Raw genomic sequence first — 23,498 nt, 5'->3', positions numbered from 1 at the left:
GTGCAAATAACGATGAACCTGGTTGCCAATGTTGTTCAGCCTCTCATCGAAGGTTCGGGAAATGCCAAAGACCAGGCAAATGTTTACATGAGAGTTCAGGTGGTTTGCTTCTAACAAAAAATCTAGCTTGTTTTTACATCCATGAAGTCTGCTGATTTGTTAAAGGGACCATGAAATGATTTCGATGGTCCTATTCTATAGTGCAGCAGAGCTGTAGAGGTGGTGATAGTGGATATTCGAGTCAAAGTTAAACGCTCTGCGTCCAACCTATCACTTAAAATTAATTTTTAAATATCGCTGCTCACAGCAGGTGGACACCATTGAGGGCGACACATGACCGCACGTTCCCCACCCTGATGACGTAAGTGGGCAGCCTCGACAATCTCAGTGACCACTCTGGCCACGAAGGTCATTGTCATTGTGTGCGCCCATTGTGTGCGTCATTGGGAGCGTGGCAAGATGGCGCGCGGAAGGGTACAGTTCAAGCCTGTTTTCTTTAACTTTCTTTTCTGTCGCGCGTCGGCGTGTTGAGTGGAGGAGGCTGAGGAGAAGCATAATATTTAATCGCCGATATCTTCAGTGTTAACGAGCTAGCTTTAAATATTTTTGCGGTATAATGACAAGTGATGGAATACCGATCGCTCATGCGGTTTTCCTAATCTCAGTGTGTAAGTACCATTTCACAGTCGCTTTAAGCCACGTTGCGAAGGTAAATCTCTGACATTAGACGTGTCACTTGTTTCTGGTTGTGGGAAATAAAGCAAAATTCAGCGAATAAAGCTCGTTTTCTTTGTTTCTTCGTGAGCTGTCTCACTGGGAGGCAGCATAGGCTTCCATGCTACACATCCATACGAGTACTTTTGTTTTTTGTTTGTTTCAACAAGCTCTAGTGTTCATAATCAGGTGTTTACATTGAAAGATCCTTCTTTCCATGGAGACCGCTATGTGTTGTTCGCACAGGTTGCCGAAAGAGGGTGTGTACGCAAGTGGGAATAACAGAGCCATTAAGAGTTCGCTGAAAAGATTACGGACACTTACAAAGAATTTCTCCGGCTATATGCAAGCAACACCTTTCGATCTGGCTTATTTCTAACCGGCAGTACTTTGTCGTTGAAGATTGGCTGCTCGAACTTGCTTTTTTCGTATCGTTCTTTTCTTGCAGGCATTCAAAAACTAAGCCTTAAATTGATTCCAGGACACAGTTATGTCTCCGTACAGTACAGCTGTGGAGGGCTTGCTGCTCGTAGTGGAGAGGGGTTATGACGGAGGGGACGGTTATGGTCTGAAACTTTTCCAGCAGCATTCTTCTGGATAAAGGACTCAGGAATGCGAAGTTTCCCCCGGATATGCACACAACTGTTCCTGCACTTTTACTCCACACTATCGCAGCCTGTCAGCTGTCGACAAAACGGTCGCGTGGTTTACGCCTATTAGCAGGCGCATTAACGTCTCCAAGTCCATGGCACTTGCCTGGGACAGCAAAATCAATGAGTATCGAGCAAGGCGTGTTTCAACACTATCAAGGGATGATCAACGTGGGCAAGTTTGAATTGATTCAGTGGCACACGATCTAGAAGGTTGTGCTAACACCTAATACACTTCAAGGAACCATCATTATTTTTAAAGTTGTGGCATTGCAGGCTCATAAGAGGCACGGACAGTTTTCAGCAAAATGCTATTTTTGCTTTGAAGAGGAATAGCAGCATTTCTCCTACCAGAGCAGATCGTTTATTTCGAGAGAATGCCAGAACCCTGTCCTCTTAATATAGGATGCCACGAGTTGTTATATGCGCACGAAAAGAATACTGAATCATCATGAGGAAGCCTCGCAAAGTACTCGTTGTATATCTGGTCTATAATACTGATTCACTTTACGTAATGTCCACACCGTAACGTCCACACCCCGATAAGAGGTCCAGACTTCATCAGTAAGTGAAGCGCACAAAACACGACTGTTGCTTCGATCGTGCGCTAAAACGTCGGCCAAACGAGGCGTTTTTTTTCCTTTGTGCGAAATTGTGCCGCGCACGAAACGCTTCCGCTCGTTCCGCCAATCGTACAGTCTTCCCTGCCGCCTTTCTCGCACTGCGCGAGATGGCTTCTATTGGATATTTTGGTTGTGTAGTTGTGTTTTTCTTGATGTTTTCTGCGGTTTGTGGTGGTGTATTATTACGCACGCATTTCATATGAGATGCGAGGCACCCGAAGGTGATCGAAGTGAGACGAGGACAGCGTCTGGTGCGTGCTAGGCCTGAAACCAGTTTTCCCCATCGCTTGGAACCATTTGCGCAGCAAGCTGGCTTTTTCCAGCAGAAGCCTGTGATACCTGTGCATTCAAAGGCGAAAGAAGGGAACAAAGTTTTTTGTGAATTGATAACTCGACAGTCTCCTGCTGCGACCATTCCGCTCATTTTCTTTTTTAAAGCGCGAGTACTTCGACAAGCTCGGCTTATTTTAACGGATTGCGTTTGCTTCATTTCGAAGTCTGGCGTTGGCCGCGAATTGCATGCAGGAACGACTTCCACCTCATGAAATATTACCCGCAAATACCATCACGATCCTTTCTATAGGTACTGTAGACTGTGGTAACGAACTCACTGTCAAACACTCTATTCTTAAGCCAAGTTTCTGTCAAAACCGCTAGTTCAGGGTCGTAAAAAGCAGAAGAGCCTCCAACTCAGTTGTCTTGTTTATGACACCTCTGCAATTAACATTTAGAATTTGCAGTGTCTGAGATCTCTTAGTCCGGAGTCAGTTTGATTTCTTTGTAAGCCTAAAGCGAGGAGTTCTTGTTTCATCCCATTCATACAGTACGCTGTTAACGCTATTAAGCTTTAAAGCGTTGCGTCCTCTTTCCCCTCGTTTTCAGAACTTATCCACTATTTCCGTATTTCCCTAACTCGTTTAAAAAAGGTCTCAGATAATGATTTTGAGCTTTTTTGGTGTTTAGATTTTGAGCGGTTTTTGGTGTTCTTGAGCAGTACGATTGTAATATTGAAATTTTTCACAGATGTCGAGGCGTTTCAAAACGACTGGTCACGCCTTATTTATTTCATTTTTACCCACCCTGTGGCACCTTTCGACACCACTCACTTTAAAACTGTTCCAGAAAAAAAAACACCCTCAATTAGTTGCTTTACCTGTTCCTCGCTAGTCTCTTCGCTAAGTTGTTTTATTCTGTAAATGATCGGGTTATTTCTCCTGCCTCTGTTTTCTAAATCGTCTATCTGATTCCTAATTGTACTAATCTGCTCCTGAAGTTCCGATATTGCCAATTACATGTCATTTACCTTCGTGGCTAAAACATTGCCATCAGTTCGCTGAGTTAAATCGGAAAGTTTATTCTCAGTTATGTTTTGAGACGCCTGCAGGCCCTCCATTGGTGAACTAACCTTGCTCTGGCCTTCTAGATATTCCTACAGCATTTGTTTTTAAATCGGGCCAGGATTTGTACCACCCCAAGACAACATATCTTTTGATAATGCAATCAAGCACGAAAGGAAGCGCTGAACACACAGTGGGCAGGGCAGCAGCACTAGAAAGCGATGGTTACTCCTGTAGCAATGTGCAGATTTGGAATCAATAACCTGAACCTTGGCCCCCAGTCCCCAGCGGCTGCGGAGCAACTGACGAAGGCGGCGATCAGACCTGTGACGCAGCGGAGGGTGCTAAGAATTTCTGGCTCCGGACAGGCCGCCACTGGAATCTGGACCTGGCAACGTTCAACGCTAGAACACTATCTAGTGAGGCTAGCCTAGCAGAGCTGTTCGAGGAACTATCGGGCATTAAATGGGATCTCATAGGGCTCAGTGAAGTTAGAAGGACAGGTGAGGCGTATACAGTACAAAAGTACGGGCACATACTGTGCTATCGCGGATTAGCGGATAGACGAGAACTAGCTGTGGTATTCCTCATTAATCAGGACATAGGTTGCAACGAAAAGCAGTTCTATAGTATTGAGAGGGTTGTCGCGTGTGTTTTTTGTGTGCGGTCGCTTTCGTGCGTAACGAGACTTGCGTCGTCCATGGAATTGGCCATGGTCGACGACGGGGACATCACATATATCCTTGTTATGGAGTAGTTCTACTCTTACGACAGTGAATACCAGGAAACCAACCCCGTGGTGTCCTTCGCCGCAACTCACTTGTTTGGACCGATTGTAGCCGAATTCCGAAGTACTGTGAAAGCGTGGTTGCAATTGCTACTTCAATTTCCAATTCATGAGGCTCTTCAGACTATCTAGAGAGTCGTTCGAACTTTCGGCGCGCTTCAAGGCCCTGCATTTTTTCCGACGCCTATAGAGGGCGCCCACGAATTACCGTCGAGAGCCCGCCTCGCTCATTTAGCTCTTTATAAGCAGTTTAAAAGCTACCTCGCTGCTTTGCGTGAGCCCCGGCATCCCCGTAGCCGCAGCATAATTAATGTCCAGGCAGCGGCGAACCAGCAGCATATGCCTGCATACTAGCGCAGCAGGCAGAGGTACCGCCGCCGGCAAAACACGCCCGCGATTCGCCCTGCTCGTATTTTTCCAACAGCCCACGCACCATTGTTGCGCCTTCTGAAAAAAAAAAATGTTCTGTGTGAACTCGCACGCACACGGACGGCTTAGATGTATCTGTTACAAGTCGCAGGTACAACAAATAACACAGAAAGTTACCACCTGTCGCGTAATATTTCAGCGTCATTTTCTCGCAAAATGGCATAGGACCCGTCGACGACAGCGAAGACCTCCCTCAATTCACCTTCAATACTTACGAGCATGTTAGCGTCGTCTGCGCGTCGTCTGCTCAAAGCTGTCTGCACGTGCACAACTTTCCTGCACCTCCTTCGCGGACGGTGCCAAGGTTCTTTGCACCACAGCGACACCCCGGCTTCACCCAAATCAATCGCAGACAGCGTTGCAAGGGGCGCTATTAATCGAGGGCTTTGGTGCAGCGCACCGTGAACCGGTGCCGGCGGTGCAGAGAACCACGGCTGAATCGAACAAAGCTATATTGCGCGTAGGACATATCCCACAGCACCCTTTCCTCTTGAAATTCATTAATGAGCCTTTCATTAAACTCTTGCATAGCTGCCATGGTGAGGGATGCGCCGGCTGCTGCTCCGCTGAAAAAAAAAAATCGACATTCGCGCGCAAAACGGATCGGAAGTTACGCACCCGCAAGGCCTAACGTCATTGGCTAGTCTCGCACGGCACTTCCGAGCGATGGGCGAAATTTTCTGCGAACCCAGAACCTGGGCGACGCGATGAGCGATAGTGCTTCGGCGGCCCTCAGCCCACCGCGCGGCATGTCGCCGCGAATTGTCGCCTCATGCGGTTAGCCCTTAAACAAATAAAAAGAACAAAACGCAGAGAGGGCAGACTTCCCTGGGGCCTCTTCGGCAGGAATAGTCAATGCGGAATCAGCAGCGCAGTTAGCTTAACTAGAGACACGTGCATTGTGCATGAAAACACAAACACAAAAAAAGGCGGCAAAATATCCGAGTTCGGGAAAGTGTCGTGTGGGGCTAAATGTGAATGGCGGGAGCATTTAGGCAAAGGTTCTTCGCGGTTCTTCAAGTGAACCTCGCTCGGCAATGTGGTCGAACCAACACCTCGCTGCGCCCCTCGTAGGAGATGGTGTTCGAAGTCAGCGAAGAGCCAGGACTGACGGGAGAGGGGGGAGACAGGGAGAGAAAGATAAAAAATATAAAGAAAAGAGCTACAGACGCGCTTGAAGGAGCCCGTCCCGGCGTTCGGTAAGCGTGCGGAAAAAAAAAACCGAGCTAGAGACGGGCTCGACGGTGGGTCTCCTCAATGAATGCAAGGAGCAGCCACAGGGCGCGTCGCGTTGTTTCGCGGGGCTGGTGGGGGAGATCAGTTTTTCACAGCTGTTGGTTGGGGGGCCAAGGGTGTAAGTTTGGCGCGCGACGAGGCAGGGACACAGCGGAGAGAGAGAAAGCTGTGGAGTCGTTTGCCTCTACCATTGCAGTCAAGGCGTCGGGAAGCAGTGGGCCTTTGTCCACTAATTTCCGCCCATGTGTGCCCTTTAGTCAGGGATTAGAGTGCAGCGCTGACAATGCACTGTGCGACAGGCATGTTTATGGGGCAGTCAAACTCACCTGCTCTGATAGATGGAGCCAACACTGCTCTTTACTAAAGCAATATCCCAAGGGACAATTGTAATGCATTTATAATGGCCACTCCCCTTGGCATTTCTTTTCTACAGGAAAAAATCCGTAGTAACGGTTGGTGGCTACCTGAGGGGCGCGCTGCTTGAAAAGGGACCACTGACAAACCAGGCACAATGCCACTGTGAATGGCAAGCGAAACAAAATCGGAAAAGCAAGAAAGGAAGAGTATACATTCCTTTGCGTGGGCAACAGTCATGCTGAATGCCTCTCTATGAGCCCTGCAATGCCGCGCACTCATTTTTGCTTTCATTTCTCATTTTCTTTCCAGGTGACCCGCTTTCCCCCTCGCGTTGCATCGGGAGGCGTACCACCAGCGCGATGTATAGCAGGAACTGTGGAAAATAAATAATCGCTGCTTGCGGACATCTTAGCTAAGGGCTATTACGGCAGTGCGAATATCTGTCACATAACATTGTGTTGTCTGGCTAGTTCGTGAAACGGGGACCTGGTGCGAAGATTGACAGGCGATCCCCACAATGTGATGAAACCAACGTGCGACAGGACCAACTATCGACCGCCTCGCCTCCGCTAGCGCTTCGCATTTTCTATGCCTTGCTTTAACTTCTGCTGCTCGCACAGCTGTGTCTTCGAACCTTGTCTGCGTCGGTTACTCTTGGGCCGCTCGTACCGCTGAGTCTTGACAGGATCGAGGTAGCCAAAGCAGGTGCCTGTATGTATGATCGCGTCGATGCCGCCAAACAGTGCCAGGTTGGTTATTGCCCGCAAATTGACGCAGTCGAGCATGTAGGCGGACATCGTGCTGAACTTGTCAATGACTCATTTCACGTGATGGAACGCATACCTAGATGTGCCACTGGTGCTTAGGCCACGGTCCTGCGCCATGGTCAGCTTGAACACAGGGTCTACGGTCATTCCACCCAGTGGTGGCCTTCTCGGGGGTGGCACACGGATTGTCGCGTTGACATTCGGCCCACCACTGGTCGTCCACCGTTTGTAGTGCCTGTTGTAGGCACTCAGTGACCAACCGAAGGACAAACGTCGTCCCACACAGGGCGGCACCATTGAGGAACGCATTGTGGCAGGCAACTGTACTGCAATTTACAAAGTGTCGAATCGGGAGCATGACCTCTATGCCCTGGTCTCCGCTCTCGGGCGAAAGCCAACTTGGGCAACCGAATTAAAACCGAAGGCCGTAAACCAGACCGAGCACGGCGCAGAGTGTACACTTCTCCTACACTTGTGCTTGTTCAGAGGCAGTTAAGGGAAGCTGGGGAGGTCACTGACAGGGACATGTAGTGGTGCTTGTCGTCATCACTGCATCAAACGCTGCGGGAAGCGATCACTGCTCGTGGCCCGAGGTTAATCGACTAATGGTTTTGGGGGAAAGGAAATGGCGCAGTACCTGTCTCATATATCGTTGGACACCTGAACCGCGCCGTAGGGGAAAGGGATAAAGGAGGGAGTGAAAAAAGAAAGGAAGAAGAGGTGCCGTAGTGGAGGGCTCCGGAATAATTTCGACCACCTGGGGATCTTTAACGTGCACTGACATCGCACAGCACACGGGTGCCTTAGCGTTTTTCCCCCATAAAAACGCAGCCGCCGCGGTCGGGTTCGAACCCGGGAACTCCGGATCAGTAGTCGGGCGCCCTAACCACTGAGCCACCGCGGCGGGGTAAATCGACTAATGCAATTCTCGTTTTACACCCTTGCACCCCAACGATCTCCAGGGCTGCAACTAAGAAAAACTACCCATTTAACATCCTGGATATTAAAGCGGGGTGCAAAATGAGTGTTACCCTATGAAAACACCCATTTCATGAAAATCGTGGGTGCTGTAAGGGTGCATAGATGGCATTCTGCCCATAAAGGTGCAAAGTGGTGTACAGTGTACACAGCGAGCGTAGCAGCGAAAATGAAAAACTTCAACACAGAGATGCACGTATATCAAGGGAGGCAGGTGCCTATCAAGCTATCAAGAGAATTGGTTAAATTTTTACAAGTACGAAAGAATACCAAATAGCGTCAGTATGAAATAGTGATTCATTTCGCGTGTGTGAGAGGTTTCGCGTGTTATCCCCTTCTGAGATTTCGATATGAATTTTTAGACTTGTAATTTTAAATTTTTTTGGCATCGTATATTTATTAAAGCGGAAAATTTTGGGGACCAGTAGGGAAGCCCGCGAAGCTCCTGTAATTTGTTAGCCCGAAAAAATTAACCGTGGAACTCTTTTTCGTTTATCACAGATTCGGAGCACGTGAACGATGCGCGATGCAGCAGCTTGACGTAGTTCCTGCCTCGTTGGCTACAAACCGCCACTACAAGCATAAAAATGATTAGCCGTTTGGTTGATCCTATTGGTTCCAACGAGGCTTCAAAAAGAACATACACACACGCAAAAAAGTGAACACTTCGGACCTGCGAGTTTATTTAGTAGCTTCGTTTTTGAATTTACTAGTCCGAACATAACACAGTAACACATTTCAAGGTCAATTCTTAAAAAAAATACCGCGCGTAATCACAACGACTCACTCTAGCGTGCCCTGATCCAGCGTCGCTGCATCGAGGCACCCTAACTAACGCGGTTAAAATGCGAATCACTGTTTAGAAACGACAAGCAACATATTCCCAGCAGCGCTTCTCTCGAAAAAAAAACCGCAAAAAACCGCCAAAACCAAAATAAGTTAGGCAAAAATGTGAAAATTTGTCTTTGGAATGCAGGACATGTTGTGTTAAATAAGCAGAATTTTGTATTCTTTATCGATCTAGTGTGTGCGCATCGCGCTTTTGAAACTAAGCCTGCTTGTAAAAAAAAAGTCTTTCCGTTCTCGTTAACACTACAATAACGAATCTACCTCGTAGTCCTAGGTTTTTGAAAGGAATACAGGATTAGCTCGAAGCGCTGTGAAATAGCTGCCGAAGAAAAGGTCTGTTTTACGCAGAACATCGAAACGGCGCGCCTCACGCAACAAAGTTGTGCGAGCCATGGCTAAGCCTAATTACATCGGGAGACCCAAACAATCTCTGATAACGACCGCGTCTTTGGCGCTGTTCCCATCGCAGGGACGGTGGACGGCGCAGTATACGCATTCGCACCAGGACAGAGAGACACTACCGCGTGGAACGCAGTAGTTCTCGACAAAGAGCCTAAGGTCGTAGCTGTCCGTGCTTAGGTGACGCAGCGCGGGCAGGGAATTCAGCAAGTGGTGCAGGCGCTCCGGCTTCAATTGCAGCGCGACGACCGTCAACGCAGTGTCCAGGGTAAGTTCCTCCAGGCATGGAAATGAAATCTGTCGATCGTGCAGGCAGCACAAGTGCAGGAACCCGCGGCAAATGGCATCACCGGCGATGAGCAGGTTCCTCAGTGTCCCGCTGGTGGCGTAGAAGAACCCATCGAAAACGACCATGGGCAGCTTCACGCACAGCTGGACCGTTCTGAGTTGAGGAAAAGCGCCGTAGTCCAACGGAGTGTCATCGCTGGATATCTCGCATGACACCAGGCGCAGTGTCTTGAGCTTCGGACAGAGCATGGTCAGCGATGCGAGCCTTAAGCCTCCGCAGCACCAGAGGGAGAGACTCTCCATCCGCGGCCACGTCTTCAGGAGGCTCTGTAGCTCGGCGCCAACGTCGGCGAAGCGGACGGAAGCTGCCAGAGACACTGACAGACTGCGAAGGTAACGGAACGCGGAGATAGCGGCGAACGCTGGCAGTGACCCCACGATTACCTGCAAAAACCGCCACATCAATCACTCCACTCATTAAAGTCGACTACAACTTCGAAGAGATCCCGCGGAACTCGCGTCATTTTCATGTACCCAGATGCGGCGCGGCGGCCACATTCCGGCAGAGGCTCCTTTGCTATGCGATGCGCCACGTGTTTACGCTTTGTGGGACAGCAGATATTTTATTCAGAATAGATTAAAAATTTTGTATTTGCACGAGGTGCACAGAAACGGTTCTCGACAAATTTCATAATTTCAGTACAAGCGGAAAAAAGTGGGACATATTTGTCCCCTTGGCATTAAATGGGGATAAATAAAATGGGATGCATTTGTCCCACTGACCTACATGTGTTTCCTCACAGAGCTTGTTTTTTCTAACCACTTCATGAACTTGTTTGCACTACTTCCCTTGTTATACTTGTATGCACTACTTCTACCATCGTGCAACACCAACAGCGTCTACGCCTTTGTTAGACTTTCACATGGTTGTGTTCTTTGACGATGAGCCGAACTTCACCCGAGATGCCAACTATTTTTGCCATTTTTTTCACCCTGCATGTTAATTTGGAAGGGCTTCTTGCTCCTGTCGGTTCTTAATGTTTAGCGACAAAATATTTTGGCGCACAAAACAAACTCTACATAGGATGTTTGAGAATTAGCACTCAATATTCAGTCATTAAATGTCCCACTATTAAATAGTCCAACTATGTTGGACTATTAAATCGCCAGCATTAAATGTCTAAAACCTTCGAAATAAGTGCACGTTGTGATCTACAGTTGTGCCTCTCTATGCAGAAAGAAGGAATCACTCACCGGACATTTTGTGCTTTTTCCAGATCGAATATAGCCAAAAACTTGCAACGCACCCCCCCCCCCCAAAAAAAAAAAACAACGAAGTTTCAAGGTCTCGACTCGCTACCTCATCTAGTACACCTGGCTGACACCGTTTTTAAAGAACTCACTGAAACCTAAATATAGGTGGGAGCACAGCGTAAGTCCCATTGCATCTTACGAGCCCTTCGGTATCGGGAATAAAGTGGGACGTATGTGTCCCATTGTCCCACAAAGGGTTTAAAGAACCCCAGGTGGTCGAACTTCATCCAGAAACCTCCAGAGACGACATGTCCCAGAGCCTGTGCACAGCTTCGTTGCGTTCAACCCTATACACAGCACCAGACCATAACATACCAAAACATATTGTATCATGCATTGTAACCAGAAAGCAGAAGCAGAAGCACCGCTGATAAGGATTAGCAAAAAAAGATGAATGGCCACTTGTGTTCATCATAAACATAGCCAAAAGAGTGTCAGAGTCTTTTGCACACGACAATGCCTTTCAAATGGAAAGTCTGGCTCCTAGCTTATGTACAGCAGCTTTCATGCAGCAGGAAACGTTAGAGCGGTGCGGAGTATTTGTGTACACGGACCAAATTTCAGCGGCAAATTTTTTTTCGCATATTTATAACGGTGAAATTCTAAGGGCCTAGTGAAGCTCTGGGATCAAATTTCTGTCATGAAAACGCATTTTCTTGTAACCAAGACAATTAACGAAGATTACCTTCCCATCCGATACCACTGAGCGCACAAATGACATAAAATCTTGGCAAAAAATACGTTAGAACAAAGACTTTTCTTCATTGATCCACCCGTTAGAGTAGCGAGTTTTGTTTTCCTATTTGAGGATCGGAACATACTCTTATTTTCTTAGTAATACAAACAATCGGCGGAAACTTTACGCGTTGATTGATTGCCTAATCAGAATTCTGAAACCCTGCCACGAATACCATAACAAAATAGCTGCGTTTTAACTACGGAATAAATGAACAAAGAAGCGCCGTAGTGGTGGGCTCTGGAATAATTCTGAACACCTGGGGATCTTTAACGTGCAATGACATCGCACAGCATAAGGGCGCCTTTACGTTTCGCCTCCATCGAAACGCCGCCGCCGCGGTCCGGTTCGAACCCTGACACTCCTTTGTCTCTTCCCTTAAGCCGCGGTTCAGGTGTCCGCTGATATGTGAGACAGATACTGCACCATTTCCTTTCCCCAAAAACATTTTTCTTTCATTTAAGTACTGCTTAATCTGGTAAGATGGCGAAAGCTGTGGTGTATAGGCCAAGTAGACGCGGCTTGGCGTCTGTAACGTTGAGTGCGTTCCGCGCACTGGATAGGCAGCGCGCCCACCCTGCCAGGTGGCAATTAATGGTTGATCGCGAGAGGCCGGTTACCCAATGAACGCTGCGGCCTATTGCTTCAGTGCCGCATGTTTGCCACAATATTGTCAGCGCTAATTCCCTGCAGCCCACATTTCTCTCTCACCAATCGTAAACTCCGCGCTCGCATGTCTGACCTCACCCAGCAATCTGTCGAGTATGCTGCACAACTCGCTGACAATAACTGGGTAGATACATGCAACAGCGCAGCAAGACAGATGTCGAGCCGCAACACTTGGCGGCTCGTTAGGAGTCTCATAGACCCCACACAAACACGCTCGGAAACCCAGAAACACCTCACTCGCGCGATGCAGAATTTTCAAGGAAACAATTGGAGGACGCTTAAGCTTCGTCTTTAAGATTGAGACGCGACAGCGTGTCGCAGCGTTGTCGAGGAGTACACGGAACGGCATCGCCCGTTCGGCGCGACGCGTGGCCTGTTGGACAATTTAAGGAAAGGACGCCTGTCTCACATATCTCGGCGGATACCCGAACCGGGCCGTAAGGAAAGGAAAAATCGATCGTTCAGTCAATTATTCAATCAACAAAGCAATTAACTAATTAATCAATCGATCGATAGATGATCAATCAAACGACATCATTCGATCGATCGATCAATCAATCCATCAATCAATCCTTAACGCTGTCGCGTTAAAATCTCTTCCCTTACGGCGTGGTTCAGGTGTCCACCGAGATGCGCTATTTTTCGCTCACGGCCAAAGACGCCGACACCGACGACACCGGCTTTTCTGTGACAAGAGCTCCTTAACGCTGTCGCGTTAAAACAGCGCGGTCAGGACCAGCAGGGTCCTGGAATGAGGGACTCCGCCTTGTATTGCAAGGGGCGATACCCACTAGGGGCATCTCCCCGAGCACCTACCTGTATATATATATATATATATATATATATATATATATATATATATATATATATATATATATATATATATATATATATATATATATATATATATATATATATATACTGAGCCAGGAAGCCAGCTGAGCCAGGAAGCCAGCTATGCGCTCTTCCTTTCCCCAAAATCATCGCAGTCTAGAGCGTTGTCCACGCCATGCAATGAACACAATGAACGCTGACGGCCTATAGAAGCAGAGAAGAGTAGGAAGTGGTTTTATAAAAATATTAATAAAAAGGAGGGAAAAGATTTTTGCTAGCCCCGGCATCTCCATCGATGCTGAAGCACCTGAGCTGGGGCAGCGGAAATAAAGGATAGCAGGTAGAATGGAGAAATGAAATGAAAAACATGAGGGGAAACGAAGAGGGGATAGGGGAAGAGAAACAGACGAGCGCTCGGCTTCGGCGGCGGCTGAGTGACGTCATCGCTATCACGTGGTTTCTCCTCGGTTCAAGGTGAAACGCGCGCACACTGTGCACACGGTGACGCGGAGAACCGGCTCGGACGTGGCGTGGATCGGACGCTCGCGCGAACGCTCCTCGCTTCACCCATGCCCACCGCTGAATTCAGCGACGGTCAACACCGCTCTTGCCTGGATTTCGTCTTCGAAGCTCGGATAACGCCGTCGGACGCATCGGCAAGTCCCTTTTTGCCTGTTTCTGCGGACTTTTCTGCGTTTCGGCTCTCGCCGGTACGCACGGCCCGCTAGGCCCACGCCAGGCCTAGCGACCCCGCTCTGACGGGGCTGTGCCGCATTATCTGAGTGGGATCTTCCTCCAACACTGGACATGGAAGTCACCGTGGAGGGGGCTGACATTAGCCCCGAAGAATTTTCGCACCAATATGGTTGGTTCACCGTCGGTGAATCGAAACGCTCCGGTCACGAACGCCAAAGGAATAACCCCGCGGCACACAATGGAACCGATCGCGCCCAGGGACAGGGCAGCATGCGGCACTCTGCCGACTCCTCTGCGAAAAAGCTTGGCCGACGACTTGCTCGACAATCGGTGGCGTCGAACCTACCTCGCCTACCCAAGGGCCTAACCAAGGTGATATTCCGGCCATCGGGCGGCCTCCGTATACTCGAGAGCTGTGGCCAACTTGGCATCTTTCAACTCATCCGGGACGCCGCGGGCCTCACCTTGGCAGAATCATCTGAAGACTGCATGCTACTCAACTTCAAGCAACACACCATACTGGTGGCCACCCATTCCGCGGTACGAGTGGAACGCTACTTAAACATCAAGGAGCTCATCTACGGCGAGAACAAGATCGCCATCACCTCGTATGTCGCCACGCCGGATGGCAGTGGTAAAGGAGTGATCCAAGGCGTTCCGAAACATCTATCGGACGCTGACATCCTTGCGAACCGTCAGCATCCAAGGAATCCTCCAATATGTGGAGTCCGGCGCATGGGTGCGCAGTCGCAGACGGTCCTCATTCTCTTCAACGGTGAGCGAGTTCCCCGTTGGATCAGCTTCGGTGGTGGCATGATTCGCTGCTGCCTCTACAAAAAAAATACGAAGTGTGTTCTTTGTGCGGACAACTCGGACATCGCAGAGACGTTTGCCCGGACCCGAAAAACGCTCGCTGCCGCGGATGCGGCGTGGCCAATCCTCCTGAGACACATAGCTGCGAGCCTGAGTGTGCCTTGTGCGGTAAGGGCCATGAACTGGGCAGCAACAAATGCCGCGAAATCTACCGCACTCCATACATTGTCAGCAAACGCCGCTGGAAACAGGAACGCCAACATCTGACCCAGCATAGCCAAGAGTCGCCGCAGTCTAAAGAGCGACGCAGCCGCTCCAAAAGCAGGGGACGAACAAATTATAGACATCGATCCAGCTCCTTTCCACGACTGGAACCGAGAGGCCGGTCCGCCTCCAAATCCAGGACTCCTTCACACCAGCCACGGAACCCCGGTTTGAACCAGGACGCCGTCGGCACGCAAAAGGTAGGCTGGGCAGATAAAGCCTCCCAGAAATCTAACTCCAACCCCTCTGAGCTAGCAGACCTGAAAGTGCTGGTAGAGAAATTACTTCGTGAGGTCGAGGACCTAAAGAAAGAAAATGCCGCTCTAAAACAACAACAAATGCAGGCTGGGTCACCGCCTACGACCGATGGCGCCAATAAACCTACCCCCTCTACCTCCGCCGAAGCGGACATGCATGCTGAATCAACGCGGGCACCCCCGCCTAAGCGAAAAGCAGGCGATTCCCTGTCCGAAGGCCAAACACTAGCCGACACCATTCACAAAATTGAAGAAGCGCAAACGCAGACTAACAGCACCCTCATTCAAGTGCAGCTTACAATGACTTCCATCATGGAAGAATTATGCAGACACCGGCAGGAATTAATTAACTTAGGCAGCTGGCAGCAGGAAGCAGAGAGCAGGCTCCTTCCTCACAAAATTCGCAAACCCGCTTCTTCTGAAGCGGTATCCGACTAGCAACAACATGGCGCCACAACCCAATTACACCATCTGGCAGTGGAACTGCCGAGGATTTAGCCGCAAACGAGCTGTACTCCAACAATTCCTCAACAATAGGGACGGACCGGACTTAATCGCACTACAAGAGACACAAACTAATAGCAAGCTAGCTGGGTATCAATCCTTTTCATCGGGGGGTGGAACGCTTGGAGTCACGACTCTTGTCAAACGAAATATTGCGGTAGTACAGCACGATACCCCAGTCACAAATGTCACACACGTGCTAGTCGAATTAATTCCGCCTAGGAAACCCGACCACAGTCTGTTTGTGCTGAATGTCTATAGCAGCCCAAAGTTACGGAAAGCAAGCTTCGGCCCGCTTTTTCAGGCGACCCTGAAGCTCGCAGGCAATCACCCCGTCATTTTCACGGGAGACTGTAATGCCCAACACCCGGCTTGGGGTTACGCACAGGAGGACATTAAAGGTAGAAAACTGTGGCTCACCGCACAACAGTGTGGGCTGACTCTTCTTACAGATCCACTAGTCCCCACCCGCTGCGGTAACAGTGTTTCCAGGGATACATCTCCCGATCTGACTTTTGCTAAAAATTCGGGCACTCTAACATGGATAAACACTCAACAAAATTTCGGCAGCGATCACTACATATTGGAAATAGTGACCTCAACTGGCCCCAAACGTCGTAGCGCTCGAGCCCCCACCCTTGTCGATTGGGACACGTTCCGCGCTAAAAGAGCCGCCCGAGAAGCTGATACCCCCGAAATACTAGACATAGATATCTGGGCACAGGATCTTTGTCAAGATGCCAAAGCAGTCACCCATACGTTAGACCAGGCTGACCACCTGGAGATTGCGGACAGCCGGCTTCTTCACCTATGGAAGGCAAAGAGTGGACTCGAGAACCGACTCAAACGACAGCGGTGGAACCGGAATCTGCGCAGAAGAATAGCTAGGCTAAACAAGGAGATCGAGGATCATGCAGCTAAACTTACTCAACAAAACTGGGATGACATATGCAACCAAATGGATCGCAATATGGGAGTCTCTAAGACTTGGCACTTGCTCCGTCATCTACTTGACCCTACAGGTAGCAGAACCACCCAGAGGCAGAACCTGCAGAAGCTTGTGCATGAGTATGCAGGCCCACCAGAGGACCTTTTCCTTGAACTTAAAGATAGATATATTGGCAATGCTCCTATCCAAGCCTTCCCAGATTATGCTGGTCCGGAAAACACGCAGATCGACTCCCCCATTACTGTGGATGAGGTTAGGGCAGAGATTGCCAGGCTAAACTGCAAATCCGCCACTGGCCCCGATGCAGTATCCAACAAGATCCTCCGCAACCTGGATGAAGTGTCGCTACAATCACTAACTGAGTATATGCAGAAATGTTGGTCGGAGGGCTCCATCCCTCAAATATGGAAAACGGCAGAGATCATTCTCATCCCAAAGCCAGGGAAGGCACTCAGCCTTGAGAACCTCAGGCCGATTTCGCTCACGTCTTGTGTAGGTAAGCTCATGGAGCACGTAGTTCATACCCGCATCAACCGGTTTATGGAGGAGAACGAGCTGTACCCTCCAACCATGATTGGATTTCGACCAAAACTTTCTACGCAGGATGTAATGCTTCAGCTCAAGCATCAGATTATTGAGGCAAAAACGCGGGACACAAGAATAATTCTTGGACTTGACCTGGAAAAGGCCTTTGACAATGTCAGACATGATGCGATCTTGGAGAACCTTCATGAACTCGGGGTGGGAGCCCGCACCTTCAACTATATCCGCGACTTTCTTTCAGGTAGAAAGGCGCATTTTCAAGTAGGAGGTCTCCACTCGCATGACTTTCCCCTCGGCAACAAGGGCACCCCGCAGGGATCGGTCCTATCACCATTTCTCTTCAACGTTGCAATGTTGAAACTTCCACACCTATTAGCGCAGGTTCCGCAACTCCACCACAGCCTCTATGCTGACGATATCACCTTGTGGACCGCCGAGGGCAATGATGCCGAAATCGAGGAGAGACTACAGCATGCAATAGATATCGTGGGGAACTATGTAGACCCTAGGGGGCTGCAGTGCTCTCCAGCCAAATCTGAATTTCTCATATTCCGCAACATCAGATCCCTTGCGCAAACCCCACCGGCCATCGAACTCAGTATTCGCGGAGTCCCCATTCCTCGAGTGCCCAAAATTAAAATCTTGGGCCTAATTCTACAAGAACACGGCTTCAATGGTGACGTAATTCGGAAGCTTCAGGGAACCTCGCAGCAAATTATGCGACTCATTCGCCGCATTAGTAACCGCCACTCGGGCTTGAAGGAAAGCAATACTCTCCGTTTAGTACAAGCCTTTGTGATAAGCAGCATAGCTTACGTATGCCCTTACCTACATCTCAAGTGAGCTGACAAAGAAAAAGTGGAGGCCATAATCAAAAAATGCGTCAAACAGGCAGTTGGGCTACCCATGCACACAGCGACTGAGAAAGTGTTAGGTCTCGGTCTTCATAACACCCTAAGCGAGATTATTGAAGCGGTAACCGTCTCGCAGTACGAACGACTATCGGCCACACCAACTGGCAGACACATTCTGTCCACACTAGGCATAACATACCAACGACAAGGCGGACCCACAACTGACCTTCCCAAACATATACGCCAGCTTCTGGTCATTCCTCCACTACCTCGGAACATGCACCCAGATTTCCACGCTGAACGTCGTACAGAGAGAGCCAAATCATTAGGCAAACGCTTTCTTAATGATACCTCTGTGGTATATGTAGATGCGGCAGATTCTTGGGCTGACAAGATGGTAGCTGTGGTCCCCACGGAACGTGGTACACTCATAACTGCGGGCACTGTACGCACTCAGCACACACATGTTGGAGAAGAAACAGCCATTGCTCTAGCCATTGTGGGATCCTCGGCAGAAACCATTGTCAGCGACTCAAAATTGGCTATACGTAACTACACGTTTGGAAGAATCTCCCCACAAGCAGCACGGATTCTGCGAAATTATCAGCCCACGCGGCGCATTCGCCTAATCTGGACGCCTGCTCATGCTTCCCTTGCTGGTAATGAGGCGGCTCATAACCTAGCTCGAGAACTGTCCCGCCGAGCTGGGTCGTGCAGCCCACCCGCCCTATACTCTGGCAAGGACAGGTTGTTTTCTTACAGAGAAATCCTGCAGCACTACAGGCTTGCAAGACTCAGATTCCCCCCAGCAGATAAAACGCTCTCCAAGCAACAGGCCAAAGCCTGGCGTAAACTTCAAACTAACACCTATCCAAATCCCCAATTGTGTAGCTTCTATTCGGAAGGACTCTACTCAAACAAATGCAAAAATTGTGATGCGAAAGCCGATCTAAATCATATGATCTGGAACTGCCCGCAGTCCCTACCCGCGAGTCACTTCATTACCGACTCTGCTCATTGGGAGGCTCTATTGCTCAGCCCCGACCCGGGGATACAGATCAAGCTCCTCCAGCTGGCTGAAGACGCCGCCGCTGCCCAAGGGATAGCGGCCGCCGTTTAAGCGGGGGGCGACTTCGTGTCGCTCCTCTATATCCGCTGGAAATAAAGTTTCACAACCAACCAACCAACACGGTGACGCTACGGAGGGTAGTAAAGCTTTCACTTTAAAACCGTGCTCTTTGAGCAATCCTACCTTTATCTCGGATATCTTTCTACGTGCACAGGCTGTCGCGACATCAGCAAACATATACCGGTCGGGATATCCATGACCTGAGTCCTACAGCCTACAAGCGTTCGCGCATAATGCGTTAGCTTACATGAGCGCGTTTACAGGATTGTTGTAAGTCATAAGATGCCAGCCAGAATTTTTCCAAAGCATCACTCGATAGAGACGCTTCATAAGCTTTACAGACGCTTCATAGCGATCTATGCATAACCTAAAACTAATCGTCACTGTCGTTAAGTGCTGAAACCGCAAAAATGAACCCCCGAAATTTCCCGTGTTCCCAGCGACAAGGAAGTGACAGACAGGTCTAGAACGCCACCCACAGTTGTCCCCATGATCGCCACAACGCCCAGGCCTACATCAGAACCCCGTGATTACGGCAGCAGCCAAGGCCTGCATGTCGATTGGGGGTTAAGATTTCCTAATCAGTGCTGTTTGAACAGCTGGCCAACGTCAATTTTCCGCTAAACGATACCACGAAGCTGACTGCGATGCTACCTATTCCGGCGAATATCCAGCATGGTGCTATCAGTTAAAAAAAAATAGCTGCCTTTCAACTACTGCTTAACCTGATTAGAGAGCGAAAGCTGTGGTATATCGGGTAAGTGTATACGCGGCTTGGCGCGTGACGTTGAGTGCGTTCCGCACACCGGATAGGCAACGCGGCCACCTTGCCAGGTGGCGTTTAAATTAATGGTTCACCGCGAGAGGTTGAGGTTGGTCATCCAATTAACGCTGAGGCTTACTGCTGCAGTGGCGGGTATCTGCCACAACGTTGTCAGCGCTAATGCATGCAGACCACGTACATCTCTCTAACCACCACCACGTACCTCAAAGCGCGACTGATGCGTCCAGTGCCCCGGGGAGCCAGTTATTCGCCTTCCTCTTCAAAGTCATTGGAGTCTAGAGCGTTGTCAACGTTAACGCCAATTAACACAAAGAACACCGACAGTCTATAGCTTCAGTGTCGCGTTTCTGATACAACGTTGTGAACGCCAACGCATGGAGCGCACATCTGTTGTTGTTGCGACTGCAGGAAGAATCGAAAGGAAAGTCCACGGGCCTGCCCACTGGCTCAAGCTGAGCCACAATCCCAGCCTCGTGCAGACAGTAGGAGTGTTGGAAGATAGGACAGGGAAGATTCAAAGAAAAGATGCGCGTTGCAACAACCACGTAATCAGAAGCGACGACGACGGTTTAGCAACAGATACCCCCGGTGGCAAGGAGCCCTCGCCACATGTGCGAGAGACCCTAGATCCCAGCCCCCTAACGTCAGGAAGCCCCCACAGCTCCTCCTTAGCGGGCATCTGTCACAACGGCCACGTAGCTTAAAGCGCGACTGAGGTGTCGACTGTCCCAGGGGCCCAGTTATGCGCCTTTCCTTTAGTTTCGAAGAAAATTGAAGGTTGGTTTTGTTGCGAAAGCAACACTATACGCCAGCCAGGCAGCTAGCTCGGCTCGTCGCATGGTCGCACTTCAGCCGTACGCCGCGGCCGACGAACGACATTGAGCCGCCGTTGCCTAGCAACACAACAGCCGCGCTCCAAAAGATGGCGCTGCCGTCGACGCCGCTCGCTCCACCAGATGTGCTCCGCTGGGGTAAATGGAGAGGAGGTGTCGCCTCGCGGGGGGTATTTACATATGCGCTTCGCCTTAGTCGATTCTAGTCGTTATGGAGAGCGCGAAAGAGAGGCAACAACGAAATAACGAAGCGAGGAAGAGAGAACGCGCTCAAGAGACGGCAGAAGAACGTGCCGCACGACTCGAGAAGCGTCGTAACGAAGATACGGCTAGAAGCCGTGCCACGTCCTGGGGTGACTCTTCAACTGCGAAATAATAATAATAATAATAATAATAATAATAATAATAATAATAATAATAATAATAATAATAATAATAATAATAATAATAATAATAATAATAATAATAATAATAATAATAATAATAATAATATTAATTGGTTTTTGGGGAAAGGAAATGGCGCAGTATCTGTCTCATATATCATTGGACACCTGAACCACGCCGTAAGGGAAGGAATAAAGGAGGGAGTGAAAGAAGAAAGGACGAAGAGGTGCCGTAGTGGAGGGCTCCGGAATAATTTCGACCACCTGGGGATCTTTAACGTGCACTAACATCGCACAGCACACGGGCGCCTTAGCGTTTTTCCTCCATAAAAACGCAGCCGCCGCGGTCGGGTTCGAACCCGGGACTGCGAAAGAGACCGGTTTGAGTTCTCGAGAGCGTCGGAATGAGACGCTGCGTAGACGACGTGCCGAGGAAATGAAGCCTTCGCAATTCAGCTAGGGTTAACCAGAGCTAAACCACAGCCAATTTTTTAAAATTGGTTTTTATGAAAGGGAATGGCGCAGTAACTCTCACATGTATCGGTGGACACCCGAACCGTTTTTGAGGAAAGGAAATGGCGTAGTAACTGTCTCACATATATTGGTGGACACTCGAGCCGCGTCGTAAGAGGTTTGACCTCTGGCTCACTTGGCCAAAACCGCTAGCACCGCTAAATCGTTACGAGGTAGCGTAGTGAAGCGTTCGCTTCAAAACGCTCGCGTACTCTTAAATGACAGTGCACGTCAAACGACGCTAAGCGGTAGAAAACTTTTTACGATTGTACGACTTCGGTCACGTGCTTAAGACTGACCGGCGCTAACTCACGGTCATTCACCTTTTTATTCGGTAGGAATGGTTGAAGAGTTGTGGGCAACGTGAGCTTTACGCCTTATAAGATGACTCATTTCTCTCTCCCTCTTGTCAGACCTCGTCTATACTCACCTCACGGTGCGATTCAGGGGTCCACTATAAGTGATACGATTACTTGTAATCTCTGCTATATGGAAGGTTGCTTCGTATTATAATGTGCACAATACCTGGAGCACTTCAAGAAGTGGAAATTTCCCTGCTGCGAGCTGAACATCGTCGGCTCCTGCGGTGAACACATGGCCGCAGTTGGAGATCTTCGCCTCAAAGCCCAACATGAGGTGAGTGAAATTGGAGGCATTGTGACGCCCACCCGGAGGGCTCGACTTCGCCAACTGCAGGAAAGCTCGCTGGACAGATGCAACGTCGAAGCGGCGCACCTGTGCAAGAGGAAGCAGATGCTAAGCTTGAAAACGTTCGTGGGCCCTTGAAGTGCATTCTCATTACGCGCCTGCCGATATTTTGTGTCACAGGTCTACAGGACAGGAAAGCTCGTGTGGCAATATATGAAAGATAACGAGTGCTCACGGTCACAAATCCCTGTTTCAAAGCTAGCGTGTAACGCTTGAGTCAGACGGCATGCACTCAAAGTTCTAATCACACCGTCGAATAAGCTCTATGCTCACTGTGATACAGCTTCGGTTCAGAAAAAGACGCATCAATAAAGCTGCGATGGATGACGCCTTTATACGTCCTATATGGGGCTCCTTTTGGCGCCGTCACTCCCGGCGTCCATTTGACGGACTCAGTTTACCACAACACCATTGCTTCCGCTAGAAACGGCTCGTGGAGAATTCGACGGCAACACTTACGTTCGGGCACGTGTGCAGGATTTGCAACACTGTCTCCTCGGTGAAGAGTAAGCTGCTGGCGCATCCTATCCGCGTGCTGCCTTCCAACTCCCTCAGTTCAGAAGTCGGCACAAGCGGCGCCCCGCGGATTCTGTACGGTTCATCCAGTTCCACGGCATGGACGCACAGGTCATGCGGTAGGGAAAGAACCTTGGCGTTGGGGAACATGCGAATGAGCCTGAAGATCGTGTCCCTGTTGTGCACGATGCATACCTTGCCGGCGAATCTTAGCACCTCCCTCGCGGAGGCCTCATACACGTTCGAGGACTCGAAGGCCGCGCATCCGGCAAACAGGGCTTCCGAGATTCTCGTCTCGCGCAGGGAGTTCGTTGCCGAGACAAGAGAGGCCTGGTTTGTCACCAGCAGGCGGCCATCGTTGTCGCGCATTGAGTAACCGCCAGGAAGCGGGACGTCTGCCGGCCACGGTGTCTCGAGCTTCAGGACGATGTAGTCTTCGGCGAGGAGCAGGAACCATGGATCTCCGAACTGTTCCACTCGTTCCATCGCGTAATAGGGGTCGTCACCTTGAAAGTGGGAAGTACTCCGGCTCTTCACGCTTTGAATGCACAAAGAGAAAAGAAGAAAAAAACGGGTTAACTACCGCTCAGCCTGGTTACAGAGCGAACGCTGTGGCGTATCGCGCAACTAGACGCGGCTTGGCGTCTCTAACGTTGAGTGTGTTATGGACACGTCAGGCAGCGCGCCCACCCTGCCACCATGGCAGTTAAATGAATGGTTGATCGGAGGTTGCGCACCCAATGAACGCTGTGGCCTAGTGTTGCAGTGCTACGTGTCTGCCACAA

At 49.6% G+C, this 23,498-nt stretch overlaps 1 protein-coding gene across 1 annotated transcript; it reads right to left on the bottom strand.

Moving 5' to 3' along the window:
• Positions 1 to 9,132: 9,132 nt before the first annotated feature.
• Positions 9,133 to 23,245, bottom strand: LOC144116457 (uncharacterized). The gene is made up of 3 exons (XM_077651188.1): positions 22,657 to 23,245; positions 22,015 to 22,224; positions 9,133 to 9,858 (listed from the first exon to the last, which is right to left on the bottom strand). The coding sequence occupies exons 1-3, from the start codon at positions 23,197 to 23,199 to the stop codon at positions 9,133 to 9,135; spliced, it is 1,479 nt and encodes a 492-aa protein (XP_077507314.1). The 5' UTR covers positions 23,200 to 23,245.
• Positions 23,246 to 23,498: the final 253 nt, after the last annotated feature.

Source organism: Amblyomma americanum, chromosome 1, assembly GCF_052857255.1.
Source record: "Amblyomma americanum isolate KBUSLIRL-KWMA chromosome 1, ASM5285725v1, whole genome shotgun sequence".
Classification (NCBI taxonomy): domain Eukaryota; kingdom Metazoa; phylum Arthropoda; class Arachnida; order Ixodida; family Ixodidae; genus Amblyomma; species Amblyomma americanum.
This window is presented reverse-complemented; position numbering and strand designations above follow the sequence as displayed.

Excerpts from the sequence above, each read along its gene's own strand:
- LOC144116457 (XM_077651188.1), bottom strand. The coding sequence starts at position 23,199 with ATGGAACGAGTGGAACAGTTCGGAGATCCATGGTTCCTGCTCCTCGCC. Across the intron at positions 22,225-22,656 it reads TCCTGCACACGTGCCCGAAC|GTGCGCCGCTTCGACGTTGC; the intron begins GTAAGTGTTGCC and ends CCTCTTGCACAG. Across the intron at positions 9,859-22,014 it reads CACTTCTTGAAGTGCTCCAG|GTAATCGTGGGGTCACTGCC; the intron begins GTATTGTGCACA and ends CGGTTTTTGCAG.